General features: G+C 35.9%; 1 protein-coding gene across 1 annotated transcript in view; it reads right to left on the minus strand.

Moving 5' to 3' along the window:
• CNTNAP4 (contactin associated protein family member 4) overlaps positions 1 to 17103 on the minus strand; it is a 307943-nt gene that overhangs the window by 181173 nt on the left and 109667 nt on the right. Inside the window, exon 3 of the mRNA XM_058172405.1 lies at positions 720 to 913. Within this exon, the coding sequence (XP_058028388.1) occupies positions 720 to 913 (194 nt within the window). The remainder of the gene's footprint in view (positions 1 to 719; positions 914 to 17103) is intronic.

Genomic DNA, 17103 nt, shown 5'->3' on the forward strand with positions numbered 1-17103 from the left:
CAAAGTCAATTGGTGAAGTATAACTGAAAATCTTCCAATAGGATGAAACTAATCAAATGGTTCCTAAAAAGAGCAAGTAGAAAAACAAATACACATAATATCTCTCAAATGAGAAGGTAGAATTTCTACTGCAGCAAGGCATTTTAAAATATAGGCGAACAAACACAGATAAAAACTACTAAGATGAGTAGTACTGCATATAACTGAGAAAAATATCTAGATATGTTAAGGATCCCAAAATCTACAATTAGAGTGATATTGTAAATATTCGGAAAACAATTCGGATTCACAGAAAATTTTTCCTCTTTATTTTTATAAAATATCTATATTATGTTTATGTTCTATAATCTCTGTTTCACTAGTACATGGTGCCAAACTTGATCACTTCCTGTGACATATCGTGACATATTACAATGTTTTTTGCTTTTGTGGAGCTGGGATGGGTGTGGCCTGCATATGATGCATCGAGCCAGTGACCCGCCAGTTTGACCTCCCCTGCACTAGTACCATCATGACTTCCATCAGCACTGAATGTTACATGCATCAAATTTTATGTAATGTTGGCTTGTGTTTAAAAATATCCATATTTGTATCTAATTTATGTCTAAACTTAAAACTGACCGCACTGGATCATTTTCTTTCCTGATGAAATATATTACAGAAATGCACCCAATAGTAATTTTGGTTGACTGAAAAAAATGACCATTAAATAAACATACCCAAATGCTTTCCTCCTGACGATACTGCTTCCAGTTCCTTCCACTATCACTAAACATTAGGAGGTAACTGGTTACCCAGTTTGAGCTCCCATATCCACCTTGCGTAGCAACAGCAGTAATTTCAGTCCTTTCACCAAGATCAATCTGGAGCCATTGGTACTTATTTGATGCAAGTGGAGTCCAACCACCAGCGCCTTTAGTGGTAAAAATAAAAAGAGAAAAAGGAAAAGAAGAATCAGTTTACAGCAAAAGCATGGAGATGTGAGCAGCAACATTAAATTGATATTGTAGCTGAACGATACACAAATTCCTGGAAAAAGCATATGCGCTCACTTCCACACAAATCTGAGTAGTGAACAGAATAGTACTGAGTAGTGAACAGAATAGATTAGTAGTGAACAGAAAATTGGTGTCTCCATTAGGCTAGTAAGTATTACCATATTTTTCAGAGTATAAGACACTCCGGACTGTAAGACGCACCTACCTTTTTTGGTGAGGAAAACAAGAAAAAGAAATCTGCCTCTGCCTCCCAGCAATTTTGCCTTATTGCAGCAAACAGCAAATAGCCTGCTTTATTTTCATTGTCGTTTTCAGCATAGCTTGATTAGCACAAGAAAAAAAACATTCTGCTCCCAGCGATTTGCCTCCTTGCAGCAAGCAGCAGAGGCCCGTGCAGCAATAGGCAATGGCAATCCCTGCAGCCTGAAACAGCTGAGAGTCGGAAGGCTGATTCAAGGTCAATCAACTTGTGCTAATTAGGCTGTGCTGAAGCTGAAATGGACTGTTTCTTCTTGCTGCTTGCTGCAAGGAGGTAAATTGCTGGGAGGCAGAGGCCAAAGGGTGGGGGCCAGGGGATGGGCGGGGCTACATTCAGTGTATAACATGCACCTAAATTTTCAACCCCTTTTGGGGGGGGGAATTGTGTCTTATACTTCAAAAAATACGGTAGCAGCTGCGGTGGCCTAGAGGTGGAGCTCTTACCTCACAATCAGGAGGTTGTGAGTTCAATCCTATATAGAGGCAGATGTAGGGTCTCCTGCTTGGGTTGGATTAGATGACCTGCAAGATCCCTTCCTAATCTGTTAACAATCATTGAAATTATCTGTTATTTTGTTTTTAGTCTAACTTTCCTCTGGAGCTCAAAGTGTATGAGGAAGTTCTTTCTAGGTTCAAACTTAATTACAATCATGAACAAGAATCAAATAAAAATACAGACAAAGCATGACATATTATTTTCCTTATGTATACCTCAAAAACTATCAAATGTACAGTTTAATTACCTTGTCCTATAATGGTAATATTTTAAAGGATGTATCCTTGTGGCAAAATAAGAAAATTTGGCAATTAAATAAGTGTCACTGAGATGTTTTTCTGCTAACTTACATAAAATTCTCTCTTCTATTGTGCACATTTTTTTAAAAAAATGAGAAAACATTTGTGTTAGACTGAATGTTCCCTTGAAAATCAGTTTCACCTGGCTTATGTACGCTTAACTTCTGTGACAATGGAATGCTGTTAAACCTGCCTTCCTGAATTGCTAGGGAGAAAGCATTAAAACAAGCTCTAGATAAGGTCTGTCAATAGCTATATTATGCAGGAGAAAAGAGTTATTTTGTCAGAATGAATTTTTGGGTTCTTGAAATGGTTGATTCACTGTGGTTTAGTTCATTTTGAAGCAGAATATCACCAATGATATTTCCTTGCCCTTATTTAGCCCTGATATTAAGCAGTCTTACTTAATTTTATCCATAAAACAAACTTCCTATGGGATACTTTGGTCTAAGAACAAAAAACAGTCTAAAAGAGACATGGCTACTTAAAAATAAAGAAGCACGATAAATTGGTTCAAAGTAATTATTATTTAAACTGAAGGTAACTGATGATACTCTATCTCCAAGAATATTATCTTTTTGAAACTCTTAGCACTAAACCTTTAGAATTATATGTCGGAATCACTTACATGATAGATAGAGAACACAGAGGAACCAAATAAGCATCAGAAAGGATATGTGAATAGGATGCAAACAAATAAAAAGCATCTCTAATTCAAGTTACAGATTGGTCACTTATAAGGCAGTATACATCTCTGGAAATTTGATTGAAATCTGTTATTATTATTTTATTATTATTTTATTATTATTATTTATTAAATTTTTATATTGCCCTTCTCCCGAAGGACTCAGGGCGGTTTACAGCCATAATAAGAAACAACAACAGTATACACATAAAACCATAATTTAAAAAACTTATTATACAAATGGCCAAATTAAAACATTTAGAATAAAACCCCAAATTTTAAAATGTTAAAACATTAAAACTAATTAAAATCCTATTAAAATCCTATGCCAGTCCTGCGCGAACAAACAAATAGGTCTTCAGCTCTCGGCGGAAAGTCCGAAGGTCCGGCAGTTGCCGAAGTCCAGGGGGAAGTTTGTTCCAGAGGGTGGGAGCCCCCACAGAGAAGACCCTCCCCCTGGGGGCCGCCAGCCGACATTGCTTGGCGGACGGCACCCTAAGGAGTCCCTCTCTGTGTGAGCGTACAGGTCGGTGGGAGGCATTTGGTAACAGCAGGTGGTCCCGTAAGTACATGTTACAAGATGTGAAGGATTTCAGTCCTAAACATATATCTAAAGATATTTAGGATTCTCCTGTAGTGCCTTATTTCTGTTTGACAGAGTAGAGTAGAGTAGAGTAGAGTAGAATAGAATAGAATAGAATAGAATAGAATAGAATAGAATAGAATAGAATAGAATAGAATAGAATAGAATAGTTCTTTATTGGCCAAGTTGATTGGACACACAAGGAATTTGTCTTGTGCATATGTTCTCAGTGTACGTAAAAGAAAATATACGTTCCTCAAGAATCATAAGGTGCAACACTTAATGATTGTCATAGGAACCAATAAGCAATCAAATCATACTAGAAAGCAATCAATATAAATCGTAAGGATACCAGCAACAAAGTTACAGTCACGCAGTCATAAGTGAGAGGAGATGGGTGGTAGGAACAATGAGAAGATTAATAGTAATGCAGACTTAATAATTAGTTTGACAGTGTTGAGGGAATTATTTGTTTAGCAGAGTGATGGCGTTCAGGAAAAAAACTGTTCTTGTGTCTATGTCTAGTTGTTCTGGTATGCAGACACAAGAACAGTTTTTCCCCGAAGGCCATCACTCTGCTAAACAAATAATTCCTTCAACACTGTCAAACTATTTACTAAATCTGCACTACTATTAATCTTCTCATCGTTCCCATCACCAATCTCCTTCCACTTATGACTGTATGACTGTATGACTGTAATCTATTTATAATTTTATATTTTAGGGTTTTATATTGGTCTTTTGACCATTTTAGTTTTAAATTGGCTGGTTAAATATTTCATTTTAAATGTATTGTAAATTTGGGATTTGTATTGTGTACCTATGTGTTTTAATAAGGCTGTACACCGCCCTGAGTCCTTCGGGAGAAGAGCGGTCTAGAAATCTAATTAATAAATAAATAAATACACTTTGTTGCTGGCAATCCTTATGATTTATATTGATATATTGACCATCAATTGTGTTGTAAATGTTGTACCTTGATGAACATATCTTTTCTTTTATGCACACTGAGAGCATATGCACCAAGACAAATTCCTTGTGTGTCCAATCACACCTGGCCAATAAAAAATTCTATTCTATTCTATTCTATTCTATTCTATTCTATTCTATTCTATTCTATTCTATTCTATTCTATTCTATTCTTTATAATGTCATTTTGAGGGTAAGAATTGAAACACCTTATGTCAGGATGCGAGGGGGTCTGTAAATATTTTCACAGCCCTCTTTTTGACTTGTACAGTATAGAGGTCTTCAATGGAAGGCAGGTTGGTAGTAATTGTTTTTTTTCTGTAGTTCTAATTATCCTTTGAAGTCTGTGTCTGTCTTGTTGGGTTGCAGAACCAAACCGGACAGTTATAGAGATGCAGATGACAGACTCAATAATTCCTCTGTAGAACTGTATCAACAGCTCCTTGGCCAGTTTGAGCTTTCTGAGTTGGCGCAGAAAGAACATTCTTTGTTGTGCTTTTTTGATGAGGTTTTTGATGTTAGCTGTCCATTTTAGGTGTTGAGATATGGTAGAACCTAGAAATTTGAAGGTCTCTACTGTTGATACTGTGTTGTATAGTATTGTAAGCGGTAGTAGTATGGAAGGGTTTCTCCTAAAGTCCACCACCATTTTTATGGTTTTGAGTGTGTTCAGTTCCAGATTGTTCTGGTCACACCACAAGGCTAATGCATAGAACCACATAATTTCTGGCATTTGCACAAAATTGTCAGACTCCTGCAGTAAAATCAGCAAAAAGATTGTGGCTCCTTGAAATCTCTCTCTCCCTCTCCCTTCCTCCCCCTCTCCTTTCTCTCTCCCTCTCCCTCTCCCTCTCCCTGTGTGTGGGTAGTGGGGGTAGTGGGATGCCTGAAAAGTTTCTTATGTTCACAAATACTTATATATTTGTATGTATCATTTTCACTGCTGTGTACATAGTACATTTATCAAAAATAAATGTATTATACATTTGGTAGTCTACAAACATAGCATAATAATAGAGTTGGAAGGGACCTTGGAGGTTTTCTAGTCCAACCCCCTGCCCAGGCAGGAAACCCTACACCATTTCAGACAAATGGCTATCCAACATTTTCTTAAAAATTTCCAGTGTTGGAGCATTCACAACTTCTTCAGGCAAGTTGTTCCACTTATTGATTGCTCTAACTGTCAGGAAATTTCTCCTTAGTTCTAAGGAGAAGAGTTGCTTCTCTCCTTGATTAGTTTCCACCCATTGCTTCTTGTCCTGCCTTCAGGTGCTTTGGAGAACAGCCTGACTCCCTCTTCTTTATGGCAGCCCCTGAGATATTGAAACACTGCTATCATGTCTCCCCTAGTCCTTCTTTTCATTAAACTAGACATACACAGTTCCTGCAACCGTTCTTTATGTTTTAGTCTCTAGTCCCCTAATCATCTTTGTTGCTCTTCTCTGCACTTATAGATTTAAATTAATGGAAGACTGTAATGGAAATTCTGGTTGAAAGTTTGGAGGGAAAAAAGAATACTGAGTTTAGTTTGATAGCAGAATCAGTTACTCAGAGATGAGATCATCTTTCCTGAAAATAATGGACCAGAAAATACCCATTTATTGCAGATATTTTAATTTGGATTCTTGCATGAATAAGGACATTGGATACGTGGCATAAACAGTCTTTCAAGTCTCAGATTTTTTTGGAAATAACTCAAAAACTCATAAGCAGAGAGTCTGAAGTAATACCAGATGTTCATTCACCATTCAGAGCAAGCAATCACATTTCAGACAACAGTGGCAGAATCAGTGATTCAGCTCTACAAAAATTAATAAAAGATGTGTGGATACTTAAATAATTGTTTAGTCAATAAACACAGTCTAAACAATGAATAGCTTTCATATAACAATCAATACACCTCCAAGCCAGATGTTTATAAATGACATGTCCATAATTTACTTCTTAAAGTTATTTAGCTTCAATAAGCACCCTGGACAAAGGAAATCGCACTATGTAATGTAAATATTTGCAATATCTTTATCTTATTCTTCCTTCCCCAGGTTAAGTTCAGGGATCACAGATTCATTTTCTATACCATCCACCCCTCCAAACAACCTATGTTTTAATTTGCGAATGAAAGACTGATACAAAGCTATCATAGCTGAGCTTTTAGACAAGATTAGACAGTTTAAAAAAACCCAATTTCTACATAGGAAAATATTTTTTTCTCTATGTTTTTATGAACAAGAAAAACACTAAAGAAGAAAAAAATGAGAAAGTAGAAAGAAAGATACCGAGGAGAATTTGGCTTGTCATGTTATATTCATTAGAGAAAGAAGAGAAATATAATAATAAAAAAAGAAGTAACTTTTAACCTTGATTAGGACAAATGTAAACAAATTTAATAACTCCTAACCCTTATAAGGAAAAAGAGATATTCATCCCATATCTTATCCTTCATCTGTAAGAAAACCCATAAAACATCAATTTTTCAATCCTTTTCAAATTGAAAAAGTCTGTAAAAGTTTGCCAGAATACTGAAATAAAATGTCTTATTTCAACCATGATTAAATAAACCAAATATATATTCCTTCCTTTTACTTCTTAATATGTGATGATAATGTTATCCATTCAGTCATGTCTGACTTTGACAATTTTATGAACCAGGCCTCTCCACATAGTCCAATGCTCTGGTTGGTGCCAGCTTTGATGGGGTTTTAATACATATTGAAATCCAATATTTATTTATTGGATTTATTTATAAATAAATTTATTTATATTTTATATTTATTATATTATTATATTATATTATATTATATTATATTATATTATATTATATTATATTATATTATATTATATTATATTATATTATATTATATTATATTATATTATATTATATTATATTATATTATATTATATTATATTATATTATATTATTATATTTATTATATTAATTTATTTATAAATCCAACTTGATTTCTCTTCAATTCTTCACACAAATTTCTTCAAAGTTTTAATAAGCCTCTCCCTCCCAAGTCATTCACCTTGTTTGTCATTTATATTTCTTCTTTAATTTTTAAAACTTCACTCAGTTTCTTTTATAAATGGATCCATTTCTAAATTGTTTTCTCAGCCTTTCATTTATAGTTCAGTTCCCATACCTCAACCAAGCTTCCAGTCCAAATATATATTTTAATAAAAATGTCAGAAAATTAAAACAGATTTTTTTTTTGCACTTCATCACCACTGAAATGTAACCATGGAATACAGGAAAGATTAAAAGTAGTCTTGCAAAGTCAGATGACAGCAAAAGCAATAATTATTTCAGTTTTTTTATATTTCACTATAAATGGCAATCTTTAAATTTTGAACAACTCACACTAAAATGATTTCATTCCAATACAGAAAATATAAATGCTTCAGAGGTTTTGCTGAAACTCCCCCCTGCTAACTTAATTTATACTTTCATCATAATTTGGATCACATACTTTAAAAAAAAAATACACCCTTAGGGATAGCATACAGTTTTGTGTTCATCCAATGTTTGAAATATGTGAATCAGCTATTAAAAATCTTGGAGTTGTTTATTTGTTTTCCCCAAAGACTAAAATTTCTGCCAGTGTGCAAATAGATTAAAATCAATATGCAGGTGCTTAAATAAAAGATGCAGAATACATAAGGGAATTTTGTTTCCCACTGTACAATGTTCTAAATCTTCCCCTACTGCATTATACATATTGTATATCTCTGTACTTTGTTTTTCTAAATCCAAAGTATTCCACAAATTTTATCCAAAACAAAATCAATGGCACACTAGATAGTGATAATGGTCTAAAAACATTGTCCCAGTCCTTTTTTTTTTTTTTTGGCATGTCACTTGATATCTATAGAAGACCTGCTAACTTCATTGCAATGGCCATCGTTGGATTTTTTTTAACCGTTTCAATATCATCGATATATTTTTATGTAAATCTTTTCTAAAATATTTAATAATAATAATAATAATATAATAATAATAATATTTTAATTTGTATACCGCCCTTCTCCCGAAGGACTCAGGGCGGTTTACAGCCAAAATAAAAATACAGCAATACATACAATATTAAAAACAAACATTAAAAAACTTATTAAATTTGGCCTGATATTAAAATACAAGTAACACTAAAAATTAATAAAAAATTAAAACCCCATAAAATCAACTAAAAATTGAAATTAAAATTCAAGCCAGTCCAGCAAGATGAAACAAATAAGTCGACATTGCTTGGCTGACGGCATCCTAAGGAGTTCCTCTCTGTGAGAACGCACAGGTCGCTGGGAGATACAAGATGGCAGTAGGCGGTCCCGTAAATATCCCGGTCCTAAGCCATGGAGCGCTTTAAAGGTGGTAACCAATACCTTGAAGTGCACCCGGAAGACAACAGGCAGCCAGTGCAGTCTGCGCAGGATGGGTGTTACATGGGAGCTCCGAACTGCTCCTCTATCACCCACGCAGCTGCATTCTGGACTAACTGGAGCCTCCGAGTGCTCTTCAAGGGGAGCCCCATGTAGAGAGCATTGCAGTAATCCAAGCGAGAAGTAACAAGAGCATGAGTGACCGTGCATAGGGCATCCCAGTCCAGGAAGGGGCGCAACTGGCGAATCAGGTGAACCTGATAAAAAGCTCTCCTGGAGATGGTCGTCAGGTGATCTTCAAACGACAACCGCTCATCCAGGAGAACACCCAAGTTGCGCACCCTTTCCATCGGGGCCAATGACTCGCCCCCAACAGTTAGCCGCGGCTGCAGCTGACTGTACCGGGGTGCCGGCATCCCCAGCCACTCCATCTTGGAGGGATTGAGCTTGAGCCTGTTTCTCCCCATCCAGACCCGTACGGCTTCAGACACCGGGACAGTACTTCGATAGCTTCCTTGGGGTGGCCTGGGGTAGAAAAGTACAGCTGCGTATCATCAGCGTACAGTTGGTATCTCAACCCAAAACCACTGATAATCTCGCCCAGCGGCTTCATATAGATGTTGAACAGGAGAGGCAAAAGAATCAACCCCTGCGGCACCCCACACATGAGGCGCCTCAGGGACGACCTCTGCCCCCCTGTCAACACCACCTGCGACCGGTCGGAGAGGTAGGAGGAGAACCACCGATAAAGAGTGCCTTCCACTCCCAACCCCTCCAACCGACACAGCAGGATACCATGGTCGATGGTATCGAAAGCCGCTGAGAGGTCTAATAGGACCAGGGCAGAGGAGTAACCCTTATCCCTGTCCCTCCAGAGATCATTCACCAACGCGACCAAAGCCGTCTCCGTACTGTATCTGGGCCGGAAGCCGGACTGGAACGGGTCTAGACAGATGGTTTCATCCAGGTACTGGGGTAGTTGACATGCCACCGCACTCTCTATAACCTTCACCGTAAAACGAAGGTTGGAGATTGGATGGTAATTTCCTAAAACAGTTGGGTCCAGGGAAGGCTTCTTGAGGAGAGGTCTCACCACCGCCTCTTTCAGGGCAGCGGGAAAGACCCCCTCCCACAAAGGAGCATTTGTAATCCCCCGGAGCCAGCCTCATGTCACCTCCTGCGTGGCCAGCACCAACCAGGAGGGGCACGGGTCCAGTAAACATGTGGTGGCATTCAACCTTCCCAGCAACCTGTCCATGTCCTCGGGAGTCACATTATCTATATTGGTTTTCCAGATTTTTTTTGTTTTTCACAACTATAAAATCAATTAAATCAACTATAAACAGCCACTTTGTTTACTATACCTAAACCGATTACTATTTAAGTACAATATTATGTCTCATACATCATGTGAAAGAGAAAAAGTCCTACCATTGATTGTATCAGACAGGTATATCTTATTTCAGTGGTCTTAAACTTCTTACCTTTGTGATTAAAATTTTTACCACTCAGAATTTAAAGAAATCCAATGAGAAGATCAATTATATGTTTGCCACTTGTGATTGTGTATATCCATACCTAATATACTAAGTTTTATTTCTGCCAATAATATCTTGTCAAAACATTGATCAGGCTAACTAAAGGGATGTACATTGTTTCAGTTTTGTTTCAGTGAGGTTGAATTAAATGTTTCAAAAATGTGTGGAAGCATAAATGAAGCATCTAGCTTTGACTAATTTGAACAATCCATTTTAATTGGTATGATTGCTTTAATGCTGTGCTTGCATTCCCATATATTCCAAAGCATTTCTGAATTAAATCCAAAATCCTGCACAGGCTAAGTTTCTACGTTTCCAGAGTTGGAGGAAATAATCATTTATGTTGTCTCTAAAGATTAAATACAATCCTTTATCAGCAATACTTAATTTTGATTCTACATTGAGTCCACTAATTCAGTCTCAAGACTCTTTTAAACTGTTGAATTCTGGTTTTAATTCCTAGATGTACTCCTGCCACAAATTCTCTGATTTTTTTTAAAGACTTACTTCAGTGTTTCTCAACCTTGGTATGGCTGAGGAATTCTGGGACTTAGTGGTGGGCTGCTGCCGGTTCGGACCGGTTCAGGTGAACTGGTACTTCTGATCAGGGCTGGCACCGCCCACCCACTCTGGTGCTATCACGTCCTATATAAGTGCCGGTTTTTCGATGCCACACACATGCACAGAAGGCTCAAGCTCACATTTTTGGTTCCAGGAGAAGCGGTTGTTACAACTGGCAGCAGCCCACCCCTGAGTCCCCTCATCTTCAGCTTGCCAAGGTTGAGAAACACAGCCTTACTTGATTTAAAATTCTGGTAAATTTTACATTCTGGATGCTTTTCTATTGCTTGCACTGGTCATATTCCCCAGATAGTTCCATAGACTAAACATGACTATGATTATTTTTTATTCCCTCTATCTACCAGAATCTCACACTGACCTTAATCATAGGACTTTTCCAACTGAAATGTCTTGTTCTTTAACTAGCCATTTGATCAGCTAAAATCAAAACATCTGCACAAAATAACTATTTGATCACTGACTATTGTGACTAATGCTGAGAATATTAGTTGCAATACTTAGCATTGCAATACAAGTATTTCTAGTTGTAATTGACTTGAGTTGGTTGCACAAATCTAAACAGAATGCAAGAGCTGAAAGGGAGATAGTTGATCAGGAAAAGTAATGACCATGGATTACATGTTTTTTCCCGAAGGCCATCACTCTGCTAAACAAATAATTCCCTCAACACTGTCAAACTATTTACTGAATCTGCACTACTATTAATCGTTTCATAGTTCCCATCACCAATCTCTTTCCACTTATGGCTGTATGTCTATAACTTGTTGCTGGCAATCCTTATGATTTATATTGATATATTGACCATCAATTGTGTTGTAAATGTTGTACCTTGATGAACGTATCTTTTCTTTTATGTACACTGAGAGCATATGCACCAAGACAAATTCCTTGTGTGTCCAATCACACTTGGCCAATAAAATTCTATTCTATTCTATTCTATTCTACATGTTGAATCTGTGTGTGCTTTCAATATTGCCATCCTGAATGAATAGTAATAGTCAAAGTTCCACTGATTACTTGATTATTTGATAGTACTAAACTGAGTGGGTTGCTGACATGTTAACAATTCTTTGTAAAAGTAAAAAGAGAATTTCATTCTACTTTGTTAGAAGAGTAATATTACAAGGATTTTAAAAATATTGGTTAAATAATTTCTTATTACACTACAGATAGTCCTCAATTTATTAATCCTCATCTAGTGAATGTTTGAAGTTACAACACCACTGAAGAAAGTGACTTATGACCATTTTTCACACTTATGACCATTGCAGCATCCCCATAGTGATGTGATTGAAATTCAGACAGTTGGCGACTGACTCATATTGACAGCTGCAGTGTCCTGGGATGATGTGATCACCTTTTGCAACCTTCTAACAAACAAAGTCAATGGAGAAGCCAGGTTCACTTAACAACTTCAATGACTCACTTAGCAACTTTGGCAATAAAGGTCATAAAATGGGGTCAAAATCCACTTAACCAATGTCTCACTTAGTAACATCAATTTGGGGCTCAGTTGTGGTCGTAAGTTGAGGACTACATGTATTGGTTATTGAAGTTTGCCCAAAGTTTGGAGAACTGTAGCTCCATGTTATTTCAAGATTTTTGGGTGGTTTTTTTGCGTAAAGATTCCAATTGTCCTTAGGAGTATATTTAATATATCAAACAGTGCAATCTTGTTATATCCAGATTTGGTGTCATAATTTGCAGACAATATATCACAAAGTCAGATCTAACCTTCTTTAAATATCATATTTCCATATCTGGAAGAGCATTATTGAATAACCTTCATTCAATTGAAAAACACCACACTATATGCTTCATCTTAATAGTCAAAGTAATAAAAATGTAACCCATACATGCCTGATCCAGCACATGAACACTTGTCCTACTTGTGTGCACAGAATAATTGAGACAGTAATAAAGCATCTTTTTTTTTTACTCCTGAAGACTTTCTCACTCAAACAAAAGCTATATTGTAATGCGACTATATGAACTATATTGTGATGCGATCTATATGAAACAATGGCTGACAGAGTACATAAAAAGAGCAGAACTCCGGAAACATTACAAAGAGCAATAAAAACTATTGTGAATTGGGCAGGTTTTCTATCAGAAGAGCACAATAAAGTAGAATGAATTGGGAACTAAGCGTTCTGATTTAGAAAGAGCTGAATGAACTCTATTCATATTTCACTCCACTACTGAAATTGTCTTCTGCTGCAGAATGGATGGGTTAACATGGCTTTGGCAACAACATGTACCATCTGGTGAGAAGAATGTAATCCTTTTTCATTAAGAAAAGGATCTGACTACCATAATCTATTATCTCAAAGTTGGAACACTGACATGAGTTCTATGTGGAATTTTTTGGCCAAATGTTTGAAATCTAAACTTGGTTCATAGCATAGTGATGCAATGCTATTTTCCTTCCTTCTAGCATTTTTGGAACTTGGAGATAACACCTCAATTCATCAAATCCAGAATTGTTTATTTGTTTGTTTATTATTTCCCACCTTTATTTCTTTTACAAACAACTCAAAGCAGCAAATGTATCCAATATACCTTTCTCCTACTATTTTCCCCACAACAGCAATCCTATGAGACTGAGAGAGAGTAACTGGCCCAAGGTTACACAGCTGACTTTCATGACTAAGCTGGGACTACAACTCATAGTCTCCCATTGTCTAGCCCAGGGGTCTACAACCTTAAACACTCAAGAGCCATTTGGACCCGTTTCCCACAGAAAAGAAAACACCATATCAGACTGCCTTTGAATGAAGGACATAATTTTTGATTTTAAAGGAGGAAGTCAGGATATGCGAAAGAGAAGGATTATAATTGTGTTAAACTTTAAAAATTTAATGTATGAATGTTAGTTTTTTGAACTATACCTTGTTTTTGCTCCAGGAAGTCTGGGGGGGGGAGGGAGGGGGGAGGGGGGAGAAAAATTTATTTGTTTTTGTAAAACTTTTTAAATAAATAAAAAAAAAGAAAACACCAGGAGCCACAAAACCTTTCCCATGTCTGACTATTTTTTGAGCGGCCACAAAACTAGCATATGTAGTTGAATTGAATGTTCTGTTTTCTTCTGAAACTTTTCTTTTCTTGGATTTATCCATGGCTGGCCTACTGGGGGTTGAAACGCTCAATAAATCCTGTACCGGCAGGTGTCACGCATTGGCGGTTGTGACGCATATTTTGAGTGAAAGGGAGCCGCAGCACAGGGATGAAAGAGCCACATGTGGCTCCAGAGTCACAGGTTACTGACCCCTGGTCTAGCCTGATGCCTAGATAAACTGGCTATATACTATACCTCAACTGGCTATATACTATACCTAGATAAACTGGCTATATACTATATGCCTAGATAAACTGGCTATATACTATACCTCAAAGGTGATATCGAAATTACTTTTTTTAAAAAAAAATCACTGAATGCAAATGTCTTTACCGGTTAAATTTACATGCTATCTATTTGAAATAGGAGATTCAAAAGTATAAAACTCAGCTCCTTTGGCAGCCCTAAGCATCTTTCAAAGAATTTTTAAGATTAATTTGTCTTAAATAATTTTTTTGCAAAGTAAAAGCAATGAAAATTTAATGAAAAAAGAAAGTAAAGAGTAAATGTAAAAAAATCAAAAATGTAGAAAAAAAGAGAGAGAGAATAAGAAAAAAGAGTCAAAGAATTAGCTTCCAAACTTCTTTGTAACAGTCATCAATGAATTTATATAATATAATATAACAACAGAATTGGAAGGGACCTTGGAGGCCTTCTAGTCCAACCCCCTGCCCAGACAGGAAACCCTACACCATCTCAGTCAGATGGTTATCCAACATTTTCTTAAAAAATTTATAATTTATCTTTTCTTTCTTTCTTTCTTTTTATTAAGTTTTTACAGTTAAACAATTCTTATTCACCGCTTACACATGACTGTGACCATTTTTATATCCTCCCATTAGTATTCACCTATGTTCTATACATTTATACTAATTTTACCTTCTATTTAGAGTTCTGTCCCCATTTTTTTCCTTCTATTTTCATAATCCAATTGTTCCATTTCTCCCATATTAGGTAAAAATCTGAATCCATCAATCCTTTCAATTCAAGAGTCATTTTGTCCATCTCAGCGCAGTCCAATACTTTTTAAATTATTAAATCTTCAGAGGGTATGTTTTGACTTCTCCAACATTGTGCGAAAGCCAATTTTGTTGCAGTTATCATATATCTTCTCTTTCTAAGGTTATATCCTTGCTCACTTCTTTTAATATTATTCCTTTCTAATAATCAATTCCATTAAGTTCAATTTTTCCTCTTTTCAGCAAAAGTCCAAAAAGGGTTTCCAATCACTAACAAATGTAGTTATTACATCTTTCAAAAATATTTTTTACATGGATTGAAACTTACAAGATAATGTTTTTTAATTAAACCAAACAACATCTCCTTTCAAAGTGTATACTGAATTAGGTTTGCATAAATTAACTGCAGCAAGGATTTTATTGCTTCTCACTAGACAGGCTGTTTTTGCTCCTTCTTTGGTAGAGTTGACTAACCAAGTTGTAGGAATATTGTATTTTAATATCCAAACTTTGTATCTCAAAAGTAAATCTCATGTAGAATTCTGTTCCAGCTAGAAACAGTTTCTTCATTATAATTTAATATGGATTTATATATCATCCAAACTTTGAATTTTTTCTGACAATAATCTATTTTAACTTCATGGGATATTCCACCAAGAATAGATTCAAAGTATTGATTCAATTTATTATACATTATAAATTTTGACAGTGATTAATACAATGTTAACCATGGTTGCTAATATTTTTTGTCTAGACCTCAATAGCAATCCTTTTAAAAAAGCAATCCTTTTTTAAAAAGCAATACAATATAATATATAATTCATAAGTAATTAATGTTTTATAAAACTGTAATCCCCATTATATTTTAGAATCCATGTTTATTGAACTCTTGATGTTATTTTTATCTGCCCTTTTTTTAAACCTGTCAAATTCTGGGTATTATTCTGGTAGAATCTGGTCATTTTTGACTACTATATTGGTGTTTGGCTGTCTCTATCAAAGCTCTGTGGATGCCAATTCCACAGATGGAATTGACTAATATTTCCAGATGATAACATTACCATGAAACAGCTATTACCATAATGGAGTGTTACATGGAACATAATGGCAGCTCCTATTTGTTTAAACATAAATGCTATGAAATGTTTAACACTACCATTCCCAATCCTTTAGATTCTGACAATGTGTATGTTTGCCTTGTTGCAATATTGAGTTGGGTGGGAGTTAGGAACCACACCAAAGCCACTATATTCTTCTATTTGATTATTTTTATTGCAAACTGAACATTTCCCATTTGAAGGGTAATTTCAAAACAGAAACGTCATTGGATTTTAATAGTTGAAAATATGTATTTGCTCAAACGAGTAGCAGTAGCAAAAAAGGGTCAAATATGAGATTATTTTGGCTACTATGAGGTCATAACACAGCTAGAGAAGAGAAGATGATAAATGTATAAAATATTGTAAATGAATAAAACTAGAGATAAAGGGGACGATAAAGATAAAGATAAGAAAAGAGGGGAAAAAATGGGGAATACATAAAGCAGAAAATATGTGGAACAAAACTGACATGTAAATAGAAAACACATATTATGTGTTTGTGTTATATATGTTTGTGTTGTGTTGTTGTAATAAAATTAATAAAAAATTTGGATTAAAAAAACACAGCTAGATCTAAATCACTTAAAACACATTGATAAATACGACAACTACATGATAATTACAGGTAGTCTTCATCGTATGACCACAAATATACCTTTGCTTCTATTGCTAAGTGATACAGTTGTTAAATGAATTTTGCCCCATTTTATGATCTTTTGTGCCACACTCATTAAGTGAATCTGGCTTTCCCATTGATTTGCTTAGCAGAAGGTCAGAAAAGGTGATCTCATGATCCTGAGACATTGCAATTGCTATAAATATGAGTCAGTTGCCAAGCGTCTGAATTTTGATCATGTGACCATGATCATGTGACCATGATGGTTACAATAGTCATAAGGCTGCAAAATCAGGAGTGAAATGCTGCCGGCTCTATCCGGCTCATGGGAGCAGATAGAGCCAGTGGCAGGTAGTTCAAAGAACCAGTAGCACTGGCGGTGGGAGGCTCCACCCCCCTCCAAACCGGGACATCGTCATGTCCCAGTTTTGACCATCTGCACATGTGCAGAAGGCTATGACCTGTGCAAAATGGTCATAAATCCAGTTCTTAACGTTGAACAATCACAAAACGAACTGTTGTAATACC

The sequence above is a fragment of the Ahaetulla prasina genome, chromosome 2 (assembly GCF_028640845.1).
Source record: "Ahaetulla prasina isolate Xishuangbanna chromosome 2, ASM2864084v1, whole genome shotgun sequence".
Lineage (NCBI taxonomy): Eukaryota > Metazoa > Chordata > Lepidosauria > Squamata > Colubridae > Ahaetulla > Ahaetulla prasina.